The 11,412-nt window shown below is 42.5% G+C and overlaps 1 protein-coding gene across 2 annotated transcripts; it reads right to left on the bottom strand.

Moving 5' to 3' along the window:
• Positions 1 to 846: 846 nt before the first annotated feature.
• LOC127302450 (ankyrin repeat-containing protein At5g02620) lies at positions 847 to 4,622 on the bottom strand. 2 transcript variants are annotated; one of them, XM_051332920.2, is made up of 4 exons: positions 4,273 to 4,622; positions 3,573 to 4,185; positions 2,385 to 2,794; positions 847 to 2,085 (listed from the first exon to the last, which is right to left on the bottom strand). In XM_051332920.2, exons 2-4 carry the CDS (start codon positions 3,985 to 3,987, stop codon positions 1,213 to 1,215), a joined length of 1,698 nt encoding a protein of 565 aa, XP_051188880.1. In that variant the 5' UTR covers positions 3,988 to 4,185; positions 4,273 to 4,622; the 3' UTR covers positions 847 to 1,212. The 2 variants fall into 2 exon arrangements, with proteins under 2 accessions (XP_051188880.1, XP_051188881.1); XM_051332921.2 differs by having other exon boundaries at positions 3,573 to 4,056.
• Between the last annotated feature and the right edge of the window lie 6,790 nt (positions 4,623 to 11,412).

The following is an 11,412-nucleotide window of genomic DNA, read 5'->3' as shown; positions in this document are numbered from 1 at the left end:
ATATACCAAATCCAAAACAACTTCAGAAACAAAAAATAAACACATATTTTTTCAGCAAAAATGAAACAAGAGAATACATTTGTAAGTCGCTGATCCCGAAGGTCTGTATTTTTATCTAGGTGTATGGTATATTTTAGAAATGGATGGAACTAATTCTTAATCCACTGAGAGTTAAGGCATTTCTCATACTAGCATGGATCACGAAATTCTTGGTCGACCGAGGATTGGCAAAACTGTTTAGAAATCGTTGTCGATTTAGAAGTAGAGTAAAAATCTCCGATGACTTAGATAGAGAAGCGAAGGAACCTGTAAAAACTCAACCAATGGACGATGGAGTCATGGAGACATTCACATCTTCACCTGGAACTGAAGTCCTGATTTCTGAACGTTCAGTTTTTGTCAGCACCGGGGACGACGTCGACTTGGAGCAAAACTTCCACAAAGTTTGCACGTCCGTGTCCTCCTTGGCATCTGATTTCAGTGATTTGGCAACACCAGATTGGGTCTGACCTCACCTCAACAGCTCACCACACTTCACCGCTGACGACGATCTCCCCGTCGTCTCTAGAATAAGCAAATATTCAAGTGGTCAACAAAACTGCAAAAAGTTGGTAACCACATCATGAAATGCGGCAGCATTAGGCTGTTCTGATATTCTCCCGTCAAAGTCTAGACTACGGAGAGTGACTTGTCACAAACCAGTTTTTGGTCCTAACATATTCTGGTTCTGCAGTCTGATTGACCAATAGACCACAACCACAACCACTGTGGAAATATGTATCTAGGTCATCACTTTCTTCTCTTGACTCGTGTTGCACAAGATGAGCAACCATGACCACAGAACTCTGACAAAATGGCAATTTATTCTATTGTACTATTGTATATAATTGTAAGTATTGTCATCATCATCATCAACAGTGGTAGATGTAAGACTACATGAGCAAAACATCTTGCTTCACAGATACTCCTATAGTGCCTATAAAAAGTGGCTGCCTGGAACCAATCTACAGTTCTACACAGAACCTTCATTCAGATATCTCTGTTTCTGCAAGGAGGCTCAACTGTATACATACATACAGGTGCCATGTTCCTAGGCCTAGATATATATTCAGAGTCAAATCCGCTGATTGCCATGGAGTACGTAGCCTCGGGCAAACGGGCTTCCAATATATACAAGACTTGACCACGATTCTCGTCATCAACTCATCATCCCTACAGAGCATACATCCTCTTGTTTCCGCTGGCCAGTTCTAGCTCTGTGTCCGAGTCAACTGATATGGACCATGACTGGCTCATGGAGGACTTCCTGATCCTCCTCAGGCTCTTCTCCTCCATCCTGTGGGTGATGATGCAGTAGCACATGGAACCGATAGTGGCTAGCATGATCACGGTGCCGATCGCCATCGTGCACCAGGCCAGCCACTTGTCCTTTCGGCCCACGACAACGTAGGTCAGTGCTATGAAGGCTGCTGATATGCAGAGGCATGCGAGCCACATCAGCTTGTTCATCACAAAGACCATCTTCTGCTTTGCTTTCTGCTCCACGACTATCAGTGAGGTCTGGACAACGACGACCGCGAGAGAAATGAAGAGGGCCAGGGAATCGAAGACCAAAAAGATTATAAATGCTGGCCTGCTTGCTACCAGTGCTTGCCCTAGGCTCATACCGGGTTCAGGCGCTTTGTTTATATCCTCCAGAAAGCCACCAGGAACAGTGAATATGGACGCAAAGGCAACGGTGGCAATAAGTACCGCAACAACGGTGTTGGAGTTGATGGCATTGTTTAGCCCACCAATGTGGAGCTTTTGAATCCTCTTCTTGATCTTGTGGACGTGCATCTTAGTCTGACGTGTTTGCTTGATCTGTGATTGGACGTCATGCTTGATATCGCTGACTGTTTGCTTAAGCTGCTTGGCTGATTTTGGAGGATTTACTTGCCCTTTTGCAGTCACTCCGCCAACGTCTCGCAGAATGTTAACAAGCTCTTCATTGCCTTGTTTCTCTGCAATCGCAAAAGCAGTCTCACCAGCTCTATTGACTGCATTAATATCAATCTCTTGAATGGATATTAGAGTCTGAACCATCTGTAAAGAAACACACAAATATCAGCAAAGGGTACACATTGCATATACTACCCATGAGAGTCTGAACTTCATGATTTTCTTAATCTACGGAAGAAAGTCTTTCCACTGTTGGTTGAGTGTAAATTGCTTAAGAATTTAGTTCTTAAACATCTATAGTTCCTAGTTTAAGCAAGCAATATCTTCTTTGCAAATGATCATAGTGTGAACCAGAAATAATTTGCAAAAAAAAAAATTATTAGCACATGAAGAATGAAAGCATCAAAGAAAATGAAAAATATTCTGTGGTATGATAAACCTACAATGGTGTTGCCCTTCCGGGTTGCAACATGCAGTGGCCTGTTCCCCTTGTTATCTTCCACATGGATTACCGAGACATTGGGCTTTAGTAACTCGAGCAAAATTTCAGCATTCTGGCCTTTTGAAGCCATGTGTAGTGCTGTTTGTCCCTTCTTGTCTGTTCTGAAACCAATCTCTGGATCTTTATTCAACAGCGATGCTACCACCTCCACATGGCCCATTCTTGCTGCTGAATGCAAAACTGTCTTTCCGTTGTTTCTTCCAATCCTAGCAAGACTTGCATCTGTCTCCAGTAGAAGATTGACAATACCAATGTGGCCCTGAGTCGCAGCAGTGTCTAAAGCTGTGGCATTTACAGAACTGGTTGTCATAGCTAACGCAGGAAATGCCTGCAGTAGCTCCTGCAAAACATCTGCAAAACCAAGGGATGGAATAGCTACATGAGCCAAAAATAACTTGACATATAAGGTTAAGAAAAAACTACACTAACATACAAGAATCATCATATTCAGGGACCAGGAGTTGCACACTGATTTGCTCTTCTCCACTGCATACTACTGAAACTTACATGGGTTTAATAATTAAGGCAGATAAGAAAACACTTAAGAAGCAAAATTTTGTTAACGCAATAGTCAAATGTAAGGGTATATGAATTATATCTGATGAGAAACATTAACGTTGCTTCGTTTTCGAGAAACCAATATTTTTGAGCTAGCATATTGCACATATGCAAAAATAATATATCGAATGTGCGAATTCATGCTCAACTTTCCCTGCCAAACCAAGAAGACAAGGTAGGCTGGAAGCTTAATGTTCTAGACCAAATCCACCACATAAGTTTCTCAAACATTTAATGCAGAGGTGGTTAGTCTCTAAATGCTTTAGTACCCCATGACATAAATGAGAAGAAAACATTCCATTGCAATCACAACGAATTAGGTATTTTGCCAAAGTCAATCAAATACAAGTCATTCTTTATAAACCTAGACAACTGCAATTATATAAAGAATCCAACATGAATGAATACGCATTCGCTGTTCAACTCAGAAGATCAGCAAACCCACGTATTAAAGAATTCTAATTCAGAGAAATGTAAACTCAAACCATTGACTTTCCAAGCACATCTCATTTTGATGAAGCAAAATAATATTCTACGGTTAGTGATGAACTAAGAGAAGCAAATAACTAACCCAGATGGCCCTGTTTCGCCGCAATATGGAACGCATCGAAGCTATTGGTTGCCTTGAGCCCTGCCGACTGCACATCACAAACCTTCAGTATCGCACACACAACGTCGACGTGGCCCTTCTCCGCGGCCACATACAGCGCCGTCTCCCCGTCCTGGTTCTGGTGGGCGGCCAATTCCCCCACCAGCTCCGGATCGCAGTCCTCAATGATCCTCTGAGCATGGGCAGCATTGCCGGCCCTCGCAGTGAGGTGGAGCGCAGAGTCGCCCCTCTTCCCGGGGCTGTCCCTGCTCCTCCTCTCCTTGAAGCTCTGCTGCCTCTCCATGGACAGGAACTTGAAGCTCCTCTGCTTCTCTATTCCCCGGAAGCTCTTCAGTTTCTCCAGAGCGCCGAGACGGGTGCTGGATTGCCTCTCCATCTCCGAATCCAAGAACTTATTGGGTTTGGCGGTGCCGTGAGAAATTCCAAGAATTGCAAGATCTTGTTCCTGCAGAATCTAGTGAACCCCTCTCCAGGTTGGCGAGCCAAACTTGAATTGACGGAAAATAGCAAGTCTTCAGGTTGCGATGAATAGGCCAAGATTTGAGCTTATCTTTACAGGATACAGCAGGTGATCCTAACGGAGAATCGACAAATTATTAAACCAGCAAAACAAAACAAGAAGCTTCAACCAAAACAAGAATCGTGAGGGAGTTTCTCTTACCGCAAGAAATGAAGCAATCTGCGCCTGCGGGCGGAGCCAAGGGCCGGCGGCGAGAAAAAAGCCAGGGGACCTCCGCAGCTCACCAATCAACGGAGCAAGTGACCCCGGAGCTCGGAAAATCCCATCTTTCTCCACGCACCAGCGAGAAAACTATTGGGGAATCAAGACCGGACACGCTGGTGGGGAATCTTGGAACAAGCTGGACGCCTCTGGAATATTTCTTCCGCTGGTCTCAATCCCCGGCACGGAGGAGAGGTTCTTCCGCCACTACGGTTGCTGCCTGTCAGCGGAAGAGAGGGGAGAGAGGACTACTCTACTGTTAAAAAGGAGGCCGCACACGTTTGGTGGTCTCCGGTCTTCTCTTGATTTCTTTTTCACGCGAGCGAATATTTGTGCTCCCTTTGGCGTCTTGCTTTCTTTTCTTGCCTTGTATTTTTGTGTAAATGATTTTAGGTGAGTGAAGAATAACTTTGACTATTCTTCTCCAATTTTTTCTTTTCTCTTTATTCGTCTGGCTTGGGTGGTTAGGAGGATGGTTGTATCCTCAGCCCACCAGAGTTCAAACCCCAGGTTTGACATCTGTGTGTCTCATAAAAGGCGGAATATTCATTCAGTGGGAGGCGACGTTCCCGTCGATAGCGAGGCGCCTGTGGTGACTTCGTCAATTTCAAGATCCAATCCGCCGACTCAGTCTTCCGGAGGTGCTCATAGGGGTAGGGTGTGCGTGTGTGCGTTCATAGGGGTGAGTGTATACGCGTGTATGTGAGCGTCTGCGTTTGTACTGCGTTTCTCAAAAAAAAAAAATGTCTCGAACTTTCTAAGGCTCTAATCATTTTTATTTTTCAATCATGATATAATTTGTGATAATGAATGTTTTTTCTAAAAAAAGATGAGCTATAACTACTATAACTTTACTGAGAATTTTTTTTGTAAGTTGATGATAAGGAATGTTGACTTTTTGTCCAAGGAATATTAAGGCATGTAGAATGGTAGGGAAGATGTGACTTCTCTTAGCAGTCCACGTTACTAGAGAAGACACTAAATATAAATGGTACAATGCATTATATCTTATTGTTATTTCTAGCAATAATTGAGAATCAATTATATTTCAGAAATAAATTGAATTGCTAAGGAAAGACAAATGGTAAAATGGAGAAAATGACCTTCTCTTATTTCATAAAAGATCATTCCTTAGATAAGAGAAGACAACCTTCTCTTTCTTCAATCTATTTCCGCTAACTAAACAAAAATTCTACGTGGCAACCGTAAGAAAGGGATGACGTCACTCCTACACCTGGGCAAAGCTCGGGCCGGGCCGGGCTTCGGGCCAGGCTTAAAAAAGCCCGCGGGTAAAAAGTCAAGCCCGAGCCCGGCCCGGCCCGACCGTCGGGCCTGTAATTTAAGCCCGAACCCGGCCCGAACGACCAAAAAGCCCGGCCCGAGAAGCCCGGCCCGACCAGGCTAAAATGCGCGAAAATGAAGGCCCGAGCCCGGCCCGGCCTGACGTTCGGGCTCAGATTTCAGGCCCGAGCCCGGCCCGAAGTGCAAGCCCGACCCGGCCCGGCCCGAGATTTTCGGGCCGGGCCGTCCGGGCCGGGCTGCCCATGCCCAGATGTAGTCACTCCATTGTACATGCTCTTATATATTGCTCATTCTGAAAATCATGTGTAACTTAATCAGATCTAGGAATAACTATGTGGGTCTATCTAGGGCATTATAATGGGATGATTTGAATCTTCCCTTAGAGTTGCTAGGTTGGATTTTTATTTGCTTAGTTGGTGGACTAAATTAAGAAAGAGAACATTATTTTTTCTTAGCTAAGAGGTGATCTCTTTTAAAAATAAGGGAATACTATTTTTTATTATACCATATATCTTCACTTAGCAACAAAATATTTCATACTAAAATTTACTTAATTTTAATAATTATTAAAGATAATAATAAGAGGTATTGCATTGTATGGCTTATATAGATTGCATTCTCTAGATGACGTAGAGGGCTAAAGGAAAACATGCCTTCTCTATCATTATACATACCCTTATAAATAATAGGTTCCTAAATAAGGGCCTCGTCTTTTTCGTTTCTTTATCTGTCTTAACAAAATTGGCAGAGTGCTCCATTTCCCGACAAATTAGCAAGATAAAAGCACATGTACAATCCAGTTGGAAAGCTAACGCTGGAATGTTTTAAAGCAAAGCAACACTTTGTCCTTGATAAAGTTTATGCCTTTTCTCTTTTTGATAAGGTATTTCAGATTTCACCCCTACTTCAATCAATCCACTGCTCAGTGGCACGTGTGCTCTAAGCTAGAGATTCCACAAAACAAGATTTTAACAAAAATATTTATTTGCCATATTAGATTGGTGGCGGTTGCACAATGTGCAAGAGCATCAAAGTTGAGACCAGTGGGTCAGTGGCACATGCTTCGTCTTCATGGATTGGGAATGGTGGCAGGCTGGGCCGCCATGGCTAGCCGGTTACCAACATCACCAATGTGATGGTTTTTAGCAGAAAAAACATCGCCAATGCAAGTGGGTAAACAGAAGGAAATGTGCATCAAGGATCCTACACGTATCGTTTTGACAGGGACGTCTTCCTTCCAAAAAGATATCTTTTACGGTACAATTTACTAGTCCTATGTAGTAGTGCTATTAAGTAAGTTATACCCACGAGATTTGAAGTGATTACAACAAGGACTTACGTCTCGTAAGAAAACAGCCGCCGCCTAAATCCTAGCCACCACCGCTTCATCCTCTTCCGTAGATCGGTTCTTCCTCGTACGGTCGGCTTTGCCAGCGTCGAGATGAGCGAGGAGTCCGATTTATGCGTGGAGTTTTCGGTAAAAATAGTGTTTTCATTAAATTATGTTAGGATTTTGAGAACTGCTTTCTTGTTGATTTTTTTCCTCAATGGAGATGGCATTGTATGCAATAAGTGATTTTCGGTCTTTCGTTCAACAATGAGATCTTCTTCCCAGTGTCAATGGTGGTGTTGAAAGATTACAATTCTCTAGGTATGGGTCTTTAGATCTTACTTCGCCAGATTGATTTTGAAACTTTTCTCATGGTTGCCGCGAGGATGAAATCCGCGAAATTTTTGTCCCGGCTGCTACGTCCTCGACAATGGCGATTTGTACTATCAGCTCTCCAGCGACGTCGACAAGGCTAGTCGGTTGTTATTCCCTGGCATACTGGTGTTGGTACTCTTGCCGATGTTGATTGATTACTTTAATTGTTACGCGCGTGCACGTAGCCTTGGTATTGCGGCTCAAATTAAAATTATGTGATAACCTTCGTTGATATTTATAGATTTATAATTTGTTATCTATCTTGGCTGCCATCAGAAAAGTACAAGATCATGTCTTGAAAGAAGGAAAAGTTTGAAGACGACCTTAAAGATTTGCTATTATCTTTCAAACTCCATTTTTTAATCGTTGAAAATAGCTCGTGTATCTCTACAATGTACTCCCTCCGTCTCAGTTTACTAGTCTTCCTCGTATCCCTAGGTCGCCAATTTGACCTATATAATTTAAATTATATAATGCAAAAATTGTAACATTAGAAAATAAAAACATCTAAACTTTCTAATGCTATAATTTTTTATAACATATAACTAATGCTAACTTGATTAATTTTGTGATCTAGAGGTACGCACACGTCTAATAAACTGTGAGAGAGGGAGTACTATTTGTTACTATAAATATATATAAATATATATGGTATTTATTGTCAAAAAAAGAAAGTTATACCCACAGTTGATTCGAGAGGTATTCTAGACAATTTACAAGGTAAGAAAATCATGACATGTATTTAGATTGATTTGTTACTACGTTGGGTCAATCATGCAATGTCGCAATTTGATATTCTTAGTGTGATTTGTTATTTGTCCACATATTTTATCAGGTCACACTTAGGGCACCTCCAAAGGGGCAACGCAAAAGGACACTTCACGTCTGTTTGCGACTGCGACCGCGCGATCGAAAAATGCGTCTGCATCCAGATCCAGCAGCCCGACGCATCACGCATAGTGACTGGGCTGTCCACGGAGACGCAAATACTGGCTAAATATGCGCCTTGGATGCGTACCACGGACGCTCCACAGTTGCGTCGAGTGACTGCGTTGATCGCATCCGGGCCCACTGGATAGTGATAAAGTTAAGCAAAACGGTTCCTCATTATTATTGATGGGATAAAAGGATCATCTTTACAGAGAAGGTTAGTCGAGTTAACTTAAAACTACGACGGCCGTACATGAACAATGATTTGAACCATTATTAATAACTTCAGGTAATTGCAACTAGTTTTTGGCGGTCTAAATAAACAATGATTTGATCCATTGTCAATCCAGGACCGGTCCAACCTAAGTTGGACCGGCGGTGAACTAATATATACCAGCAATTTATACTAAACTTTTATACGCTTTACAATTTTTTTCATCCTACATAATTAATGATATATACTTACTCTCTAGAGATAGCCTTATAGTCATGTTAATATGTATTATCTTAAAGTAGATTTGCATTGTGCTGAATTTAAAACTATATTTTATAACTGAAGTTTCTTATTGATTTTCTTTTAACAATGATATAAATTATATACTATTACATACATATTTGTGATAAAGATCCCTAAAGTGCACGGTATACCAAATATTTAATAGTGGTTTCTAGTCCCTTGTTATCGTATTGTTCTATGGTCGACGATCGTCAAGGGTCTAGTTACCATGAAAACAATGTCCATAAGTTGAGTTGCGCACATCACTCGCTATATATAAAGAGGACTTTTGCAGTACCCTGAAATTAATAGGACCCCGTTCAATTTTCTTAATCCAATGACTAAAGTGATCTGGTACTCCAAGATTTGGCGCATGCACATAAAATAAAGATTTGGCGCATGGAGTACTAACTCTAAAATTCGTGAAAACTCAATGAGTACCACCGTTTGAGGTGCAAAACAGTAATCGCATTGCCATGTTATTATTTGTCTGATTGTGTCATCATAGTATAGGAGAGCATCAGACGAGGACCTGTCGTTGACGGTTCGGACGAGGCGGTGGCGGCGGACTTAATGTTAAGGGGAACAACTGGGTGTGATGGTGGTGGTGTCATGGCGGCGCAGGTGGTCTCACCAGGTGGCGTCACGTCAAATAGGAGCGGGCGAGGTTAGCGAGTCATTGCCGGCGGTGTCGCAACCACGAGGGGGACGAGGCGCCCCGGGGCCATGGCGGCCACCCCCTCCCATCTTATCCTTTCCTTTATTCATCTTCTCCAAACAGCCATGTCAGTTTATATTCTCCAAACGGAACGAGGGGAGATTAGCCATGATCTGTACCCACGGCATAGACAGAGACAGTTAGTACAGGAGAGAAGTGAACACGCTCGTGTAGGTTGCCGCTGGCCAAAGCCCACGCCGGCGTGCCTGTCGTCTCGCGCATGTCTCGTGTTGGGCGATCGAAGCCAACTTCGGCAGGAGAAATTGAGGAGCCACGCTCGAACGTGATCTTGGAAGAAGGAAAAACAAATCTGAACTCCCTTTCGCTAACCTTACAAAAAATGATAGAGATGCCCTCCATTAAGGGCGGCTAGATTAATCTGGTACTCAAGTACATGGTTAGGGAGTACTGGGGGTACTGTAAAATTCGCCTACGTAAAAGGGAGCAGACATTGCGTTTTGCACAAACCGCATGAAGCTGGCTGGTGAAATCAAAAGTTTTCTTTTTGAGGGTAACTCTAAAGTTGCTTCTTACTCCGAAGCACTTTGGTCAAAAGAGAGAAAAGGTTCAGCTCCTATCGGAAAAGCCAGCAAGCAATCATTCGACTTAAGAGTCCCGGGCGCTTAGCAGTAATCTTGCTAGCTAGATCATCACATGAACATAGTTAAGTCCACTTGGATCGAATTGACCAAACAAGCACGCACACGTACATGTACACTCTATATGATTGATGCACTAATTAAATAATCTAAAAGTTCGAACCGATGGAAAAATGCTATGCAATATATTTATATTTAATATTTTTCTCACGTCTAGGCTATTTTAGTTTTAGCGTAGGTTCGCTGTAGGCTGCATAATCTTTTTCTTTGTTTTTAATACTGCATGAGCACAATCTCAAACTCTAGATCTCTTGACTCTGATACCGTATAAAATTGATACCTAACCAAATAATTCAAAAAATCGAACCAATTGAAAGGGCCTATACTATATATTTATATTCAGCACAAGCCAGACAACATTACGAAGTATACAATGTGGACATAGCAAAAGAAATCACAAGCATGTGAAGTTCAGCTCCGCTCTCTGGTCTTTGATCAGGTATACGCCTCGTGGCAACAGTGAGTTTTGTGGAGAGTTCTTCCCTCGAGGTGTAGGCGTTCAACTTTCTCAACGTCGAGGTGTAGGGAGCATCAAAGTGGAGACCAGTGGGTCAGTGGCACATGCTTGATGTCCTTTTGTCCTGATGGATTGGGTTGGTCGCCCGCTGTCCGCCATGGTAATCGCCTATCAACATAATCGATGCATGTGAGGAAGCAGACAGAAATGTGCATAAAAAAACCTCACACGTATATTTGTTTTTGCGGGTACCCACTACACGTTTAATTTTGTAAATGAGGTCTTCCTTTTAATTTTAGTTATGGACTGTTCGAAAACTTTACGAGATTCCTTTCATTTTAAACTTTTCATTTTTCCCTAGCCTACATTTTTTTCCGATGCGTAATTTGGCATGTACATGCGTACATGCCTCCTTTACATGTAATTTTTTTTTATCTAAAGTTTTGAAGTCACGAAAATACCCGTTTTTGATCGGCATAGTGCAAACGGCCTCAGAAGTACTTGAGTCCCGCTGCGTATATGATTTAAATACTTGGACCAACAACGTCCTAGACTTCCAAATCCACATCAAGATCTGCTCTGGACGCGGTGAGACAATGATTACTCCTTTTCTTTTTGCGACTAGGCAACGTTTACTTTAGTCAGTCTCGTTTTAAACATGTAGGTTGACCTGGTTCTAGTCCACAAGGTCAGTGGCTAGTGTGCCTGCCAGAGCTCGTGTCCCCTGTGACGATCAATGTACAGTCATATAGGGTACACTTTATCCAACTATTCTGCGTTCGATGATTGTGAGGGTATCTGGTTAGACCATCT

Source organism: Lolium perenne, chromosome 5, assembly GCF_019359855.2.
Source record: "Lolium perenne isolate Kyuss_39 chromosome 5, Kyuss_2.0, whole genome shotgun sequence".
Classification (NCBI taxonomy): Eukaryota; Viridiplantae; Streptophyta; class Magnoliopsida; order Poales; family Poaceae; genus Lolium; species Lolium perenne.
This window is presented reverse-complemented; position numbering and strand designations above follow the sequence as displayed.

Coding starts and splice junctions, on each gene's coding strand:
- LOC127302450 (XM_051332920.2), bottom strand. CDS start 3,987: ATGGAGAGGCAATCCAGCACCCGTCTCGGCGCTCTGGAGAAACTGAAG. Junction 2,795..3,572: donor GGCGAAACAGGGCCATCTGG/GTTAGTTATTTG, acceptor TTGGTTTTGCAG/ATGTTTTGCAGGAGCTACTG. Junction 2,086..2,384: donor CCCGGAAGGGCAACACCATT/GTAGGTTTATCA, acceptor GTTTCTTTACAG/ATGGTTCAGACTCTAATATC.